Here is an 18,965-nt window from a genome sequence, read left to right as displayed (position 1 = left end):
TGCATGCGTTACTGTTTTGTTTTTGTCATTTAAAGCATAATAATAAAAAAACGCTTTATGCCATGAGAAAACAACAAACGGTGCTAATATACACTCACAATGTGACATAATACTACTTTAAACAATCCACCCTATTGTTTTAAATGTTAAATTGCATTAAAAAAAATAAAAAAACTTTTACAACCGTTCATAACTTAATAACAATCACAGCATAGTTGAACGTAGGCTATACCTCTTTTGGCTACAACAACAGCGCAGGCACAGCTGATTTCAGAAGTCGTCTTGAATTTCCCTTTTTTTTTCTCGGGAAAGGAAGTAATCCTCAGAGCTGAAATGTTCATTAATTGTACTAAAGTGATGATAAAATAGTGAGTACAAAAGTAAAAGGTTTAGATCAGGTTTCAATTCTTGTTTTCCCTCAAGGTTTTCCTATGGGTTTTTATAGTGGGGTTTTACAAATAATTAATAAATTAAGGTCTGTGATAAACATAACTTGACAGTACTTTTGCTCTACAATGCAAGAAAACGTAAATTTTCAAGCAGTTAGTAAAAACAAACAAATGCTCCCATCTGGGTCATTAATATATAAGCAGACTTCTGAGGGGGATGTAGATTGGTGGTAGTGAGTGGAAGTAGGTGGGTGCTGAGCCTGTGGCTGTTCTATATGCAAGCATCAATATCTTGAACTTGATGCGAGCTGCAACCAGTAGCCAGTGCAAGGAGATAAAGAGAGGTGTAACATGGGCTCTTTTGGGCTAGTTTAAAGGGATACTCCACCCCAAAATGAAATTTTTGTCATTAATCACTTACCCCCAATGTCGTTCCAAACCCGTAAAATATTTGTTTGTCTTCGGAACACAATTTAATATATTTTGGATGAAAACCGGGAGGCCTGTGACTGTCCCGTAGACTGCCAAATAAATAACAGTGTCAAGGTCCATAAAAGGTATGAAAGTCGTCGTCAGAATACTCCATCTGCCACAAGGATGCGCTGTTTGCACAGCATACGGTGATATGGAGAAACACAGAGAAGACTGTTGACAAAGGAATTGTTAAATAAAGTCATTATTTTTGTTTTCTTCGCTTACAAGAATTGTTCCTGTCACTTCATATAACCCAGATTGCACGTCTGATGGCAGATGGAGTATTCTGACGATGACTTTCATACCTTTTATGGACCTTGACACTGCTATTTACTTGGCAGTCTATGGGACAGTCACAGGCCCCCCGGTTTTCATCCAAAACAACTTAAATTGTGTTCCGAAGATGAACAAAGCATTTACAGGTTTGGAACGACATGGGGGTAAGTGATTACTGACAAAATTTTCATTTTGGGGTGGAGTATCGCTTTAAGACCAGTCGTGCCGCTGCATTCTGAATCATTTGTAGAGGTTTGATTGTGCTTGATGGAAGTCCAGCCAGAAGAGCATTGCAGTAGTCCAGCCTAGAAATGACAAGGGCCTGGACAAGAAGTTTTGCAGCATGCTCCGTTAGGAATGCCTGATCTTTCTGATGATGTACAATGCAAACCTGCAAGTTAGAGCAGTCTTTGCAATATGGTCTTTGAAGGTCAGCTGGTTATCAATGGTTACACCAAGATTTCTGACTGAAGTTGATGGGGAAATTGTAGAAGAACCTAGCTGGATGGAGAAATCATACTGTAGAGCAGGAGTGGCAGGGAAGACAAGAAGCTCAGTCTTTGCCAGGTTGAGCTGTAGGTGATATTCTTTCATCCATGCCGGGATGTCCGCCAGGCAGCCTGAGATCCGTGCAGCTACCATTGGAACATCTGGTTGAAATGAAAGATAGAGCTGTGTGTCATCAGCATAGCAATGGTAGGAGAAGCCATGTGCCTACCAGTTACTCAAAGAGAGTTCTCAATTGTTATTGGTTCAATCCCTTCAGGTACTTAAGTTAGGCATTGATAAAGACCATTCTCCCAAGTAGGTGTCTCTTGATGTTACTAAATCTTATGTTTGTTAAATTTGTTTTGCATGAAATCCCAAGAGTATCAATAGAGCTATTCATACTCTTTTCCATAGAGAAACTGTTACTGTACCTTATGTTTTGTCTCAGTAGAACTCTTTATTAAATGGAACATTTATTTGTTGGAGAAAAGTGTGGTTGCTACCGTAGAAGTGTTATCTTAGAAATAAGATTAAAGAAGTTTCTTATAAGCTCATTGACAGATTTTATTCAGCAAATCATTTACTCTCTCTCTCTCTCTATATATATAGACAGGATCAGAGATTAAATAAAAAGGCTGTAAAAACTTTGAAAGCTTGTGAACTTTATAATATATATATATATATATATATATATATATATATATATATATATATATATATATATATATATATAATTATTATTATTAATATATTTTTTTTTTATTTGGACAAAAGTGTCTGCCAAATGACTAAATGTAAATGGTATGTATAATTAGCTCTTGTATCTTTGAACTTTTACTTACCTCCCCTGGCCACTCCTATTTGTAGTGATTTCTTCTGTCCTTTACCTTATTTTATTTTCCTTTTCTTTTTAATGTTTATCTATCTATCTATCTCTCTCTCTATATATATCTATATATATATATATATATATATATATATATCTATATATCTATCTAGGTCCCCCGGTAAAAATCGCGTTCAGGGAGATAAAAGACACGTTTTTTAGCGATGTTCCACTGGTAAAGTTCGCATTGCGGGGGCTAAATATCACGTTATTGGGTTTGCTTCAGTACGTGGACATGAAAAACAATCCACGGCAACAGATTTTAAAGTAGCCCAATGCCGAGGGAAACCATACAGTCTATGGGGAAAACCGCGGACTTGGCAACACTGAGTGGAGGTGACGTATTTCCTGTACGAGAGTGGAGCTCCAGGGGCCCACGGTCTGTAGCCAGACCCATCTCCAAATGTTCACCGCACAGCACGCATCTGTTGACTTTTTCCAGGGATGTATGTATTTACATCCAAGCAAGCAGACATAGCTTCAGTCGCTCAGGATCATTTACAGGGAATGTGTGAAATGTTAAAGGTGCTCTCTTTGATGTCCGCGCGCGTAATCTTGAAGGTTTAGCTATGTTGAAGCATCCAGGATATACACACAAAAAAAATTTTTTTTGTCAAATGTCTGATTTGTACAGTACATTTATATATATATATATGTATATATATATATATATATATATATATATATATATATAAACTATTTCAGTTATTTATTTTTTTTAAATGAGACCGCATGCACAAAATAATTTTGTGCAAAATGCATGTAATTTTAACTGATTTGTTTATTAAAAGTTGACATCAAATACATGACTTAACAGTATATGCTGAAAAAAAAAAAAAAAGACTCAGTTTCATTGTCTTTTTTTTTTTTTATCCAAAGAGATGCAGCCTTGTCCATACAAGAATTAAGAAATCCTGGATTGGTTAGGTTGCAAAAAGAAAAAACAAAACAAAACAAAAAAAAAAAACAGTATTCATTTTAGGGGTAGATATACCAGCCAATGTTTTTAATGCCTGTTGTACAAAGATGCTGTCAATGTCTTTAGTGTTTCAATATGATACAAAGAATGTGCAGAAACCACATTAAATACTACTTATGTGTGATGTGGCATTGCATGAAACTCAGCATTGTCCTCTAAACAAAATCCATACAACCATATGCACCTTTTGAATTTTTTTTTTGACATCAGCTGCTTTTGTCAAATATAGTTTTTCATACACTTGATCACAAAAACACTGTACAGCCTCATAACTACTATCCAATTAAACATGGAAAATACAATGACAAAACACTCGCTTTCCATCCATTGTAATCTATCAATATCCTAAAGGCCCATTTAATGGCATCCAGATTTTGTCAGCTTTGTAGCAATACTCAGAATCATCTAGGAGAAACTCGAGATAAATTTGGTGTGCGGTTATGCCGTGCGTCTGATTTCAAAGTCAGGGCCTGATGTCAGAGTCACTGTCTGAATCAGTCTCGTTGGGTGATTTGTCTCTCTCCAGGTGCAGCTCTCTGACAGTAAGGATGCGTGTGAGCATGCTGTCCAGAACCTCATCACTCAGAGAGGTGGTCGAGAACCACATGGGACTGTTGGGTACACAGGAGCGCTCGGGGCTCAGGTAAAAGTCAGTTGTGCGTTGCCTCACGCTGGGTGAGCTGGATGGAAAGTAAGACGGTATTTAATAGGGCTGCATAATTATGACAAACTTAATATAATAGAAGAATACATTTATTCAGCAGAAATACATTAAAATTGATGAATAGTGACAGTATTAATAAAGTTCAAATTTTAGTTTCAAATAAATGCTGTTCAATGGAAGTTCAAACAAACATACCATTTTGAGAGATAGAACTCATACAGCCTGACAGGACAGCGAAGAGGATTGTCTGCATTCTCTTTTATCTCATATACAGTGTCATTTTCCTCCTCCTCTTCCTTTCTTTTCTTTGCAGGGATGCCAACTGAATTAAAACAAACAAGTGATACAACAAGAACTCAAACACACAGTCAAGCTAGGACTGTATAACTGACCACTGACCTGTGCTTGTGTCCTCTTTCGGGGGATAGAAACGTAAACAGGCCACTTTTGTGTTGCCCTTGCTCCGAGAGCAGCGCACCATGTGGCCAAAAGAGAGGCGGCGGTGCTGCTCAACTGTCTTGTAGCTGAAGTACTTGGTGAAGAAGTAGAGCAGCGTGTTGAGCAGCACACCGGGTGAAAACGCCCCCAGTTGCTTACAGTCCCACAGATACTCCTCCTCCACACGAGAATGAACATAACCTGAACACACACACACATAAGTAGAGCAACAGTGAAACAAGCCAGTCACACGTTCCGGTCTTAAATGACTCACCACTGGGCAAAATAGTTGGTTTCCACTGTCTGAGTATGTTGGTCAGTTCATGGCAGAATTTGGTGTAGAAAACATCTGCAAAGATGTTCTCCATCCGATTGTTCTCAAACAGGTACTGCAAACATTAACAACAAGAGCTAAATAATCAATTAAACTATTATAATAAGGTTGTGTTCAGTTTGTGTGGTTTCTTCTGAATTTACCTTCTGGATTCCCAAGCAGAGATAAAAGATGCTGTCAGGGCTGTATTTCTCTCCGTTGGGTCGACGAACCTCAGAAATGAACTTGCAGAGGCCATAGCTTATTTCAGCAGTGCAGCACTTCAACAAATCCTCCTTTAGTGTCATACTTCGTGCTATGGATGAAGAGAAAGTGTTTAGTGCTTAAATGCCCTGTTGAAGATTCTGTAGTTTAATTAGTACAGCATGATGTTAGCATAAGGCTCCATTCCCTCTGAATGCATGTACTCAAAAATCTACACCTTGAAATACACTTTAAAGAAATAGTTTACCACAAACTGAAAATTAGCTGAGAATTTACTCAACCTTGGCCATTCAAGATGTAGATGAGTTAGTTTCTTCATCCGAACACATTTGGAAAAATTGAGCATTGCTTCACTTGCTCATAAATGGATCCTCTAGTGAGAATGAGAGCCCGAACAGCTGATATAAACATCACAATAATCCACAAGCAATTTGATTGTAATAAACAAATCCCTCATCAAGGATTAAACCATCAATTCATAATTTCGCTTTGTCTAGTAAAAAAAAGTCTGGTCTGAATCAGGAGAGAAATATATGCACAGAACACATATATGAACCATTTACAAGTGAAAATGGTCTGAAATGTTTTTGTGTGAAAACAGGGGAAGGACTTTTTCAGTAGAGGAACCATTATTATGGATTATGGACTTGTATTTTGGCCAGAAGTGATGGTTTAAAATATCTTACTGATGGATTTGTTTCTCACAAACGTACAGCTTTTCACTGTACAATACATTAATTGTTGCACAGGAGTCATGTGGATTACTTATGGATTATTGTGATGTTTTTATCAGCCTATTAGACTCTCATTCTGACGGCACCCATTCACTGCAGAGCATCCATTGGTGAGCAAGTGTAATAGTAAATTTTTCCAAATCCATTTCAATGAGAAAATTTAAATTTTATGTATAATTGTTCATTTCAAATTGTGGAACTTTCTTTTGTGATGAAATGCTGGATAAAAAGAGACCTACAGCCAAATTTGGGGGTCTCCATGTTGGGTTGGGCGTTCCTCCAGCGTACCCATTCCTTCCAAGCATTTACAGCATACTCGTGTTGCAGGTTTGAGAGGTTAGAGAGGTTGTCTAACGCTGATTTGACTGGAACAACAGCTGCACTCTTACGGCCCTACACACCAACAAAAAAATAATCCACAAAAATATAAAGCAGCACAACTGTTTTCAACATGATAATAATGCTGCTTATTGAGCAACAAATCAGCATATTACAATAACTTCTGATGGAACATGTCAAACTTGAGACAAGAGCAATGGCTGCTAAATGCTTTGCCATCACAGAATGAAACTACATTTTAAGAATATATTCAAACCCAAAATAGTTATTTTCTATTTTTGAATTCAAAGACACTCAAAATTAAAGTGAAAAAAGGATGCAGCAGGCTAGTCCATTAAGCTGAAATTTCATTGCAGCAACTCAATATGGTACTCAGTAGTTTGTATGGCCCCCACGTGCTTGTATGCATGCCTGACAACATCAGGGCACGCTCCTAATGAGACAAAGGATGCTGTCCTGGGGTATTCCCTCCCAGATCTGGACCAGGGCATCACTGAGCTCCTGGACAGTCTGAGGTGCAACCTGGCGATGTCAGATGGACCGAAGCATAATGTCCCAGAGGTGTTCTATTGGATTTAGGTCAGGCGAGCGTGAGGGACATTCAGTGGTATCAATTCCTTCATCCTCCTGGAACTGACTGCATACTCTTGCCACATAAGTCTGGGCATTGTCATGCACCAGGAAAAACAAGGACCCAATGCACCAGCGTAGGGTCTGACAATGGGTCCAAGGATTCCATCCCGATACCTAATGGCAGTAAGTGTGCCATTGTCTAGCCTGTAGAGGTCTCTGTGTTCCTCCATGGATATGCCTTCCCAGACCATCACTGACCCACCACCAAACCGGTCACGCTGAACAATGTTACAGGCAGCATAACATTCTACACCGCTTTTCCAGACCCTTTTACATCTGTCACACGTGCTTAGGGTGAACCTGCTCTCATCTGTGAAAAGCACAGAGCGCCAGAGGCGGACCTGCCAATTCTGGTGTTCAATGGCAAATGCCAATCAAGCTACACGGTGCCAGGCAGTGAGCACAGAGCCCACTAGAGGACGTCAGGCCCTCAGGCCACCCTCATGAAGTCTGTTTCTGATTGTTTTCTCAGAGGCATTAAAACCAGTGGCCTGCTGGAGGTCATTTTGTAGGGCTCTGGCAGTGCTCATCCTGTTCCTCCTTGCACGCAAAGGAGCAGGTACAGGTCCTGCTGATGGGTTAAGGACCGTCTTCTGCCCTGTCCAGCTCTCCTAGAGTAACTGCCTGTCTCCTGGAATCTCCTACATGCCCTCGAGAAACCTTCTGGCAATGGCACATATTGATGCGCTATCCTGGAGGAGTTGGACTGCCTGTGCAACCTTTGTAGGGTCAAGGTATCACCTCATGCTACCAGTAGTGACACTGACCCTAGCCAAATGCAAAACTAGTGGAAAACAATCAGAAAAGATGAGTAGGGAAAAAAATGTCAGTGGCCTCCACCTGTAAAACCATTCCTGTTTTGGGGGTTTTTTAATGGTTGCCCATCTAGTGCACCTGTTGTTAATTTTATTAACACCAAAGCAGCTGAAATGAATTAACAACCCCCTCTGCTACATAACTGACCAGATCAATATCCCAGAAGTTTAATTTACTTGATGCTATACTCTGATTAAAAAGTGTTCCTTTAATTTTTTAAGCAGTGTATATTTTTGATCAAATAAAGCCTTGGTGGATGAGACTTTGCAAAAATATCTTACTTTGAACAGTAGTGTACATTTAATCTGTATAATGTTAAAAAAGTAAGTATATCCCTGCACTTATAAATATACCCTTTTCATGCGCAACATATTGAAAAATCAAGTACAAATCATCAGAACAACATTAAAGATGGAAGCCACAGCTTATAAACCTCAAATTGGTTTGGTTTGCACATGCTACCATCATGACAAGATGAAAATGGTTTTAAAGCAATCACATGACAGTAATTATTGCCAAATCTGGATTCAGCTTTATTTTGTTTTAGGCTGATTTATCACGGTCACATTCAATTTTCAATTAAAATATAATACACTATGTTTGAGCTTAAGTATCACGATATTAACAGTTTGAATAATTGAGAGTCTCTAAAGGGTTACTAAAGAAAGACAAAATCAGGTTTTTGAATTAAGCATCAAAATATTTAGATATCGTCTCCGGCATTTGTCTCATGTAAAAGCTTGTGGCCAACATTGTTTCTTGGTGAGCGCAAGAACTCATTGACTCTGTCTTTGATGCGTTTTCGATCACTGTTGGTTATGCAGGGGAACCTCTGGGAAACAGTCTTAATGATAAAGTGGCGTAGGTTCACAGGCAATGCAAATTTGCCCCTCGCACCATCCCAGTTGGTATTGGACGCCCACTCCATATACTTCCTCTGGGGTAAAACAGCACGGAACAACAAGCAACCATAGCGATCCGGCCGCCTCCGACTTTGTTTGAACAGAAACTCCAGCTGCTTGTCCGAGGGAGGACGAATCTCCAGATCAGGATGGCAACATGGCTCTATTTGTTGACTGTCCACATCGCTACTCTGGGCAACAGCATCCTCGCTCTTAGAGTCCACCACTAGGCTTTGTGCAGAGTCAAGCTCGCTCCTCAACGTCTGTGTTGTCACTTGTACCTCTCTCAGCTGCAACACGACGGACTTGTGGGCCTCGATGAGCCCCTTGTGAGTGTCTTTCAAATCTCCTAGAGCAGCCTTGGTGATGTCATAAACTTCCTTGCAGTGACGCAGCTCCCGCTTTAGCCCTTCAATCATGCAGTCCCTTTTCGCCAGCTCAGGATTGAAGTCCTCCACCACATTCTGTCCCTGTTGTCCGGAGCTTGAAACTTGAAGACTTGACAACTCCACAGAGACGAATGCACATGTGGGCGAAACAGCTTGGTGGAGCAGGAAAAATAGTGCTGTCAATCGCGATTAATTAAAAGTTTGTTGTTGCTGTGTTGAACGCAGTAAGGTAATCAGTTCCTTTTTAAGGAATGACAAAATTATGTGTTAGAACTATGTAAATCTGCGATAAGTAATACACTCCTTTATGGACTTTATGTAAATTTAAAGTAAAAGTCACAAGTTAACTGCAATAAAAAACTAAATTAATGCCTAGAAACATTTAATAGCTCTTTTATTGCAGCTGCGTGAACAAACCAACAAAAATGCAAAGCTTGCAAAGATTATTCAGTCCCTCCAGGATTTTACGATTTTTTTTTTTTTTTTTTTTGTGATTTTTGCGATCAAAATTAATGATTTGCTGCGGCTTTTCTCAAAATTTGCAATGATATTTGCGGCATTTCTTATTGTTTTGCAGTGAAAATATACCACAGACAACATTCTTCTAACACTGTTATGACTTTTCTGACTTCGAGAACCATTGTAGGGCTCCAGACTAATGTCTGAGGACACCAGCATGAGTGCCATTAAGTTCTACAGAAAGTGGCACCAGCACCTGACAGTAAAGCACTCACCCTAATTACACATGTACATCTCGGAGACATCTAATGTCTGCATTTACATATGCAAGATGTTTTTTTAAGAGTGCGTGTTCATCTGCAGTATGTCTCTAAGATGTTTCCTGTCAGATGTCAAATAGACATTTATTAGAATGCATGTAAAACTGTTTCTGAGACCTTTATCAGAGTACACAGCAGATGATTAATGAATAAATATATTACATCTTATAAAATGTTCTTTTATTACTGTCATTCGTAATGTCTAAATATAATTTAATGAATACAAAAATATATAGGCTATATTAGGGAGTGGAAATGGCCTTTAAGTACTTCTCTGCAGCCATCTACTAGTGGTCATTTAATCTCTTTTTTATTTTCAAATAAGTGTTTGCTTTCCTACATTATAAAACTTTTAGTTTTATACATGGGGGAAACCTATGATAACCAAATATCGTCACATTAAAAATAACTTTCAAATTCGGTAATAGTTAAAGCTTTGAAGTGCTGGGAAAAGTTGTGTGAAGCATTTAAAAACACTCGAAAACATTAGACCATTTCTGCCACAAGTTGTTCCTGTAGTTTTACTGTTAAATCAATGGTGAATGGTGGAGATTTTGTGTTTATTGAACAGTTTTTCCTGGTCTCCACATCAGTGGCGTTTGTTCTGATATCAGCTTTAACAGAATTCTTCGCTGAATTTAAATGCTTCTCACAGGATTTCACAGAGATGTTATTGATTCTGTGGGGAATTCGACTGCTTTCTTCACACTGGATCTCCCAGCGCTGTGTATAATGGTGTCGCGTGATCGAGATCAGCCCGCGGCTCGAGCAGATAAACGGTTTGCGCTGCATAGCCTGAACTAGTAGCACGGATTCGTTCTGCTTTCGGTTTATCCAATGTAGCTCTTGTAAATCGGTCATGATGAGAATGCAAGGCCTTTCTTTGACTGAATGCGCATTGCAATGACGTCACGGGACGCTTCTAAGCCGTGCTTGCCGTGCTTGATTTTGCGATAAATTCAGCGATTGCAAAATCCTGGAGGGACTGATTTTTAGTATGAAAAGGCCCTAATTATCCCAAACTTAGTAGTATTTACTAATTTATAGCGATGTAATTGTACACAAAAATGACAGTTCAGTACGTACATCAGTTTTGATGTCATTGTTTGGCATGTGTTCGGTACAGCGAATTAAACAGTAGATTACTGAAAAACTATGTCTATCATTAAAAAAAAAAAAAAAAGTGTCAATATTGTGTACCATGTCAATATACAAATTGGAAATACTTGAGTGATTTTGTATTATTTATAGGCAAGTACACAACTGTAAGAGGTTATGCTCAAGAAAATTTGACTAAAATTCATTAAACAGCATTCATCTGATAGGACGGCAAAATCAAAATACACTGACACAAATGATATTGTCCCTAGAGGGGAAATTGAGCTTAAAATGATGTTCTAAACAGAAAAATTCTGTACGCAAAGTCATATAAATGTTTTGCACCATTACACACCTACTAATAATTTACAACAGTTTTGAAATTACTGAAACTGTAGAACAACCTCGCCAGGTATATTTTTGGCCAATGTAATATGTTCCATGTAACCTTCCTCGGCATGCCAAAATCTTGTCAGTGGCTGCGGTTCATCCAGGGATTAATTAATAACAATTTGCTCAGTTTGATATTGCTTCCCTTTCCATGCATCTTTTGACAGCAGCAGAACAAGTGCCATAATGAAGGCTTGATTGAGGGTGAGGGGCTGAGAAGAGTGTCAGTTCTACAACACTTATTTGTAACAAGTGCCTCCTCTTATTTTCTTCTTTGTGATGTTTGATGTTGCTGCTCCACCTGTCCTCTGAAAATGACACTGTGGCTAAATAGAAACATTCCTACCATGTAGTGACATTTTGCATAACGATAGAAACGCTTTCAAAATAAAGCCGTAGAAAAAATAAACTGGTATATATCACAAAAACCTAATGTGATATTATCCTGTTTCCATAAGGTAAAGTGTTATATAGTGGAAATTATGGTGGCAACATAAGTCAAGAATAATTCCGCTTTAGCTGTTCTTACCTTTTTCTTCTGAGGAAAGCCATCATGTTTCCTCTTGCGAGATCTCCGTTTGCCAGAATCTGTTGTCTCCGTTTGTGTTGGCTCTCTGAAAAGTTCAATGCTCTCTGAAATATGAAAGGATAAAGATGCATGAAAATTGAATTGTGCATGTATGTTTACACCTCTTAACCACAGCAGAAGCTCTTACCGATTGGGAAATCAGCCTCCAAGTCCATCTGTGGCTCTTCTGCGGCGGTGGGGACAGGGGTCAGTGTGGCAGATCTGGATGGAGGAGGCCTCTCAGGTTCAGGGGTTTGATCCCATGTCTGGGCAGAAGACACAGAGTCCTCCTCCCAACTCAGATTGCTAGATAAGGCTTCCAGATCAAGGTCGTCCATTATGTTACTAGTCTGATCTGAATAACAAAACAGGAGGCTTATGAACAAAAATAGATATATGTGTGTGTGTGCACCTGCAATATCTTATTACATCTCAAAGTTTAAAGCCTGTGCAGTGCCCATACAACCCAAGTTTTGTTCGAACTGTGTGTGTGTATTTATTTTTTTCTTAACGGCATTCCAGCATCTATGGCTATATTCATGGCGAGAACCAGTTAAGTCGATCGGTGTGTTAACTAAAAATATCAGAAGTTTCAGGAACATTAAAAACCTTCCAACTGTCCCTAATTTACCAGTAACGATGATGCTTTTCTCCTTCTCTGCATCCTCAGCCACCATCTCTGCCATCATGATGAGGTCGGCCTCCAGAGGGTCATCAGGGATCTTCTCTTTGATTTCTTGAATGGTCTTCACAATGCGCTCAGCACTGTCCAGAGTAGTGGGGAAGAACAAGGGCACCGGAACCTGCATAAACAGACAAGAGACACATGATGAAACAAGTACATACTAATGGTGTATTTAGGAGAGTCTTTGGGATGCCTGGTGAATCTGCAATTCATTTGAAATGATTATAATACTTATCCTTATACATGTAGTGTTTCTTTTTTATTTATTCATTGTCTTGTTTTCATTATGTTTCACTACTATTTCTTTTACTTTGTTTTCTTGTTTCAGATTTTAGTTTTTATTTTAATGAGCAATCATTTAAAAATGTATAGCGGTTTTAAATTTCTCAGTAATCTATTGTTATTTTAGTCATAATACTATTCCATTTGTTTATTTAAAATTGAGTGATACATTTTTATTTAGAGTTCCCTGATAGTTTTTTATTTCAGTTAACAAATATTTTTACTTAGTTTTCATTAACAATGAAAATATTGTAACACTCATTAATAGATTGACATACTGGTAATATAACTACAAATATGCATACAGATTTAATCGTTTTAATTCTCAAAGATGAGTATAAGGACAACAGAGGTAGAGATACACACCGGCAGCGGAAGCCCCACAGACTTCGGAGTGTATTGGGTGTAGAGATTCATGGGAAGCGGAATATAGACTGGCACTGGCACAGGCAGCACTATCACGGAAGGTCCATCTAGAGGACAAAAGACAAGCATGACATTTATAACAAGTGCCTCCTCTCATTTTCATGGTCCACTATGTAACACTAACTTCTGGAAAACAGGATAACATTATATTAGGTCAAGAGACACATGATGATGCATATGCTGACACTCAAAAGAAACATGTCTGCAACAGTGCTTCCTAGTACCTGTTTGTGTGTTCATGTCGCAGACATTGGGTTTGCAAGATGTGCCTTTGTTCTGACTTAATGGTTTACACAGCAAAGCTTTGTTCTTTAGGATTCGAGGCGCTGGTGCAGAAACCTTCGCGCCGTCTGTCTGTGTGCTGGCCGTCTGACAACACAGAGAACGATTGATAATTGGTTGATTTTCATTCACATTTCAAAAGGAACTTAAGCTGGTTTATTGATATTTTTGAAAAAAACTCACAATTCCTGAACTTTTTGCTGTAGCAGCTGGAACAGAGGCTGAGGAAACAAAAAGGTAAATGTGAGAGATGTGCCACAGAAAATAGTTGATTCATTCCTCAGTTTGTAAAAAAAAAAACAATTAAAGAAAAAAGTGTTGACAACAGATGTCATGATTATATAACTAGCAACATTTTGTGTAGGCACTGATATTAAAATTCTGACAGATCTGATTAGCTCATATTTACTTTCATTTTATGGCTGGTTAAATTCAACAAGATCCAAATACACACACATAAAAATAGATATTCATTTTGAGATTTGCTAAAGATCCCATTTATTAATAGGTTTAGTTAGTTTATTTATAGTTAATCAGCTCCGGTGGCCGTGTCAGAGCCATAACAGTGCAAGAGCTTTATTCATCATACAGTGTAGATAGTGATTATAACGGGAGTGTTTTTAAAAGAGCATGATGCTCTTTGGTAATGAAAATGTTCTTTACTCATTTTCTGTAGCTCCTTTTTGAATAACTGAGGAAATGTAAAAGCATTTAAAAAAGCAGTATAATTAGTAGTCCTTAAAAACATTAGGCTGTTTTTAGCCTTACGCTGGTGTTGGTTCACTTTCCGGTAATTAAACTAAGTAACAATTTAAATATACATTAAGTATAAATCCCTCAATATACAGAGATGATTAAAGTAAAAAGAGGTTAGTCACCTTGCAGAACGCTGCTCCCCAAAACACCTGGCTGTCCATTGGATGCACTAGAGAGTGATATAACACTGGCAATAACCGGTGTGGCCTCTTTAGTTACCAGTGGTGTGTGATTAACTGTAGTTTGAGGGCCTGGAGATGGTGCTGGGCTTGTCCCTGAGGAGAACAATCACCGAAAGAATAACAGACATAAGATACAGAGACAAAAGGGACAAATATCCTCATAAATCTACAGGAAGACATACCTTGTGTGGACAAAGTCTTGTTTGCAGGTCTGACTGCCCCAGTGGTTCCCTGCAGACTGCAGAAGAACATCAAGCATTGCAAGCTGCAGAAATGCTTGATCTCGCCCAGCCATTTCACAGTCTCCGTCATCTTCTTAGCCTGCCTGCACATGGAGCACTTTATTTCCTGTCAAAAATATACTTGCTGTGAGTTGAAATCCAAATCCACGGCATAAAGTCTTGAAATTAACGCCACAGCAAAAAACAGCCTTGTAAATTGTTTCTCAGAATAAAGCAAAAGAGATCAAATATTACCTTACGCATCAGTAATGAATGTTGTGATAAGCATATGTTCCCACAGAACTCCTGCTCTACATTATCAATAACTTCAGTCACTAGAGCCTGAGCGGATCCGCTACAGTAAAAGCAGTTGCGACAGTGTTTCTTCCCCCAGCGCTTGACCAGGTCATGCTTATACAGTAACTTGCATCCTGTACAGGGATAAACAAACAAGTAATTGTGATATCACAACCTACAACTTGATCAAGACATGCATGTCTGAAGCAAAAAGAAAAACTACCAGCTATCTTTACCAACAGTATCTTTATTTTGCTCTTAGACCTTACCCTCACTGCAGAAAGAGCGGTCAATCTTGTTTATCCTCTTCACCTCCTTGACAACCTTATCAATCTTACAGTATTCACAGCGAGCCATGACATTGTTGATCTGTTTGAACTCCTCAACACAACTATTATTGCAGAAAGCGTACATTTTCCTCTGAAAGGTCAAGAAAACATGCAACCAGTAAGGTTTAAGGTCAACCGTTCGTCGCTGACAAATACAAACTACTGTTTAGATTATTAAACTGTAAGAATGTTAATTATAAACTCTACAATACAAATATAAATGTGTGATGTATCAGGAGTCCTATCAACTTTGCAATGTTAAAGTTGTTGATACTGGTCTAATTAGTCAAATATGCTAATATATTTAAGACTCATAATTAATAAATAACATCTCACTTTATTTCTAGCTGGTCTATTTTTTGTTAAAAAAAAATAAAATAAAATGGAATAATTTATTTATTCTTACTTTATCTTTTAATTTGGTAACCAGCTTCGCAAAATGTAGAGTGCTATCTAATAAATGGCCAAAATATCAGTATATTGGCTTTAAACAAAAAAATGCTTGTCGGTATCTGATTACTGATAAGAGTACCTTGAACTCCAGCAGCTCTGGTCTGTGGTAGAATGATTTCAAACACTGAGAGCAGGGGATCTTGGTGGCTGTCTGTGCTGGACCACTGGAAGTACTGGTCTTCACTGATGAGCTGGACTCTGAGGGAGCAGGTTTGGGGGCACGAGGTTTTGGGGTAGGTGTGTTGTTGCTTGTAGAGGTTACAGTATTTATTGGCATGACAGGTTTCATCTTACTGAAGGACTCCTGAAGTAAAAAAAAAAAAAAACATTCAAATAGCTCTACCTCTGTGAATGACATGTCTTGAAAGGGGACATAGGATGCCCATTTTCCACAAGTTGGTATGATTCTTTAGTGTCTTCATGAAATGTTTGCAACATACTTTGGTTAAAATTCCTCAATGGCTGTGTAAGGCAACACCCTTTAACCTTTCAAACAGCTCTGTTCACAGGAACTTTAAGTGATAATGAGCTGCTGCTCACCCCGCCCCTCTCTTCTCTGCTAACGCCGGGCACTACACTTTTAAATATATTAATAGGAAAGGCGATTTGCAAATAATCATAAACAATCTAAACTGTAGGTGTGTTTTCCATTACAGATTTGCGCGAAACTTTGGTGATATTTTATAAATGTTGATAAAAAAGTATTGTGAAATGACAGCATTTACATTAACTGATGTTATGTGACAAAAACTTAAAACATTTATCTCGCGATAAGTCATAGCAACAGATTTTGGGGGGATTATGACAGATTTTTGCTATATTTAAAGTTATTACTATTTGTGTACTTTTTTTTTTGAAGATGTTAATTTTTAGGTGTTTTTTGTGTTATATTTCTTGTGTGGGTTGTGCTCCGGCACGGCTCCAGCGCGGATGAATCTGAGTATGAGTATGTGGCAGTCAGTCACCACACCAGTGTGGATATTTACTGTGCTTCGCACTCACAGATTCTAGCCTACGCATTGGAATATATGACCCAAATAAGATTTTTCACCGGATATTGTCATCTGAACAAGTAACAAGTCTGCCACTGCAACTGAGGAAAAAAGCATTACAATAAATTGCGCTATATGGGTATTTAATCTAAAGATCGGTTAGCTCATATCACATCAAACCATGCAAATTATTATTATTGTTATACTTCATTCTCAAATTATTAATGTTAACAACATCAGCACTGCATAACTGTGTATATAGTGTGTATTAGCGTGTAGATTTCAATTTCTGTACAATCTAATCTCTAATTGTCATACCATTCGAACTAGTTTTCTTTAAAATACAAATCTTATGTAATCCCAGGCTATTTGTAATCAGGGGCACATTTAAAACTGAAATATAATTCGATTTCATTTACATGTGTTTCATAAGCGCACAATCCTTTCTGGATTACAATCCACTATCAAAATGATACATTTAATTATTCCGGGTTGTAAACGATCCGCCACCTGCAGGATCCTCACATGAAATAGTCTAGTAGCCGGGACAATTTCTTTATGTTTACAGACTTGATGTAATGACGCAGCAACATGCTCGAATTTCCCACAAAAACCTACCCATTCCACTCAAATTAGAAAACATTATTATAAGCTGACCATTGTGAATTGGGCTAAATTAAAGTGATAGTTTTGAACACTTGCTAGTTATGTACTCTCTAAAATATTGATTTTGGATCATTTTTAACCAAAAAAAGTTACGGACTGCAGCTTTAATCGAAGGAGGCATATGCATGTATCTTTTCAGAAACGTGCGCGCTCATGTAAACACAATCACTGATTAAAGAGTGGCCGAGATCAACTGCCGCAGATATGTGCATTGTAAATCGTCTAAGCATTAATGGAAGGGAAAGCCCCTTATACTTGAGAGAGGCCACGTATGAAGTGTTTCTTAGAAGTTATAGTACACTAAAGAATGATCATATGATATTTTACATATGCCATGTCACTTGTAAATGTGAAAAAAAAATGTTTCAACCTTTTAACAAAACCTGCCTTGATTTGTCCCTCGTTCAGAAAGCAGTCTGAATTAAAATGATTTGCGCAGACATAAATGATTTTAGGTGTATTCAGTGGCGAACTACTATCAAAAACAACGAATCCACTGCGTCCTCAGTGGCTCTTTTGTCGGTAGAAGATGAAGACTCCTTTGTTCCCTTTTACATCCAACAACAAAACACCTGGATTGCTTACGAGACATTGTTGTCACTACAGCTGCTCGAGCCCAGAGAAAATGGCGGGAGTGTACAACTGACTGGGGGCGGGAATATGCTAATACGGGATAGTCTGTCAGTGTCGTGGGCGGGGCTTGAGCAGTACGATTTCATACTGCTCAGAAATTTAAAACAGCTTGATCATAAAGACTATTTAGGGCTTTTTGGGATTAAAAAAAAAAGTAGTGAATGGATTTTTTTTTATCATTATAGGGGGGTTGTGTTCACACACTGCTAATACATTTATATGAAAGCACCATGTAAAAGTGAATTGTGCATACGATGTCCCCTTCGAAATAGAGATCAGTAAATTAGTGTCAATATACTCTACCTGATATGATACTACACATGAAAAGGAGCAGAAGTTTTGGATGGTTCCGTCAGACATGGCTAGATGGTACTGAGGCGTTAGTTTAAGCTTGCAGCTGTTGCATTCCACTGGAGCACCTTGTTTGCATGCAAACAAAAAGGACATTTGAGTATACTTCAAAAAGAGAATATCATTAAGAATGCAGAATCTTAGTAAACAGCTGGTTATGTTACCTGAAGAACTGACAGTCTGAACTTTATTTGCTGTGACACAGGAAGTTGAACAGAAAAGTTCCCTGACACCCTCAGCGTTTGGACTGTCCACCATTTCTGCAACCGGGCGCATGGTACGACAAATTTTGCAGCTGACAGGTTTCAAACTTTTCTACAAAGAAAGATTGATTTATTTGATAATGACTTTCAACAAATTACAAATTATTGGACTGTTATTTAGTTTTGCCATTACCTTTTTGAAGGCTACGACACAGTTTTGTTTGCAGAACTTCATAACACTTCCCTCTATCTGCAGAGATGGACACTGACTGTCTGTGCCGTAGCAATATCCTCCACAGTTCACACAGCTGTTCATGTTCAGCTTATTGGAGGAGCGGAACTGGTTGAAGCAGCTGTTGCTGCACAGCTTATGGATGGAGCCCATTAAGTTCACTTCGTGAGTGTAAGTCTATGAGAAATACAATT

The 18,965-nt window shown here is 38.4% G+C and overlaps 1 protein-coding gene across 3 annotated transcripts in view; it reads right to left on the bottom strand.

The window, feature by feature from the left end:
• Window positions 1–3,486: 3,486 nt before the first annotated feature.
• Window positions 3,487–18,965, bottom strand: part of zmym4.1 (zinc finger MYM-type containing 4, tandem duplicate 1) — a 31,730-nt gene continuing 16,251 nt past the window's right edge. For 2 of the 3 annotated variants that reach the window (XM_042745447.1, XM_042745449.1), the window contains exons 8-27: window positions 18,733–18,948; window positions 18,501–18,651; window positions 18,289–18,404; window positions 15,774–15,998; window positions 15,182–15,332; window positions 14,871–15,046; window positions 14,577–14,742; window positions 14,335–14,487; window positions 13,640–13,677; window positions 13,399–13,543; window positions 13,115–13,221; window positions 12,413–12,584; window positions 11,930–12,136; window positions 11,743–11,846; window positions 6,107–6,260; window positions 5,073–5,224; window positions 4,870–4,984; window positions 4,557–4,796; window positions 4,353–4,479; window positions 3,487–4,173 (exon numbers count right to left, since the gene is read on the bottom strand). In XM_042745447.1, the coding sequence (XP_042601381.1) occupies window positions 3,957–4,173; window positions 4,353–4,479; window positions 4,557–4,796; window positions 4,870–4,984; window positions 5,073–5,224; window positions 6,107–6,260; window positions 11,743–11,846; window positions 11,930–12,136; window positions 12,413–12,584; window positions 13,115–13,221; window positions 13,399–13,543; window positions 13,640–13,677; window positions 14,335–14,487; window positions 14,577–14,742; window positions 14,871–15,046; window positions 15,182–15,332; window positions 15,774–15,998; window positions 18,289–18,404; window positions 18,501–18,651; window positions 18,733–18,948 (3,132 nt within the window). In that variant the 3' untranslated portion in view covers window positions 3,487–3,956. Of the gene's footprint in view, window positions 4,174–4,352; window positions 4,480–4,556; window positions 4,797–4,869; window positions 4,985–5,072; window positions 5,225–6,106; window positions 6,261–8,167; window positions 9,100–11,742; window positions 11,847–11,929; window positions 12,137–12,412; window positions 12,585–13,114; window positions 13,222–13,398; window positions 13,544–13,639; window positions 13,678–14,334; window positions 14,488–14,576; window positions 14,743–14,870; window positions 15,047–15,181; window positions 15,333–15,773; window positions 15,999–18,288; window positions 18,405–18,500; window positions 18,652–18,732; window positions 18,949–18,965 lie in introns of those variants that run through there. The other variant, XM_042745448.1, reaches the window with a different exon arrangement.

The sequence above is a fragment of the Cyprinus carpio genome, chromosome B19 (assembly GCF_018340385.1).
Source record: "Cyprinus carpio isolate SPL01 chromosome B19, ASM1834038v1, whole genome shotgun sequence".
NCBI lineage: Eukaryota > Metazoa > Chordata > Actinopteri > Cypriniformes > Cyprinidae > Cyprinus > Cyprinus carpio.
The sequence above is the reverse complement of the archived record's forward strand: the minus strand, read 5'-3'. Positions and strand labels throughout refer to the sequence as shown.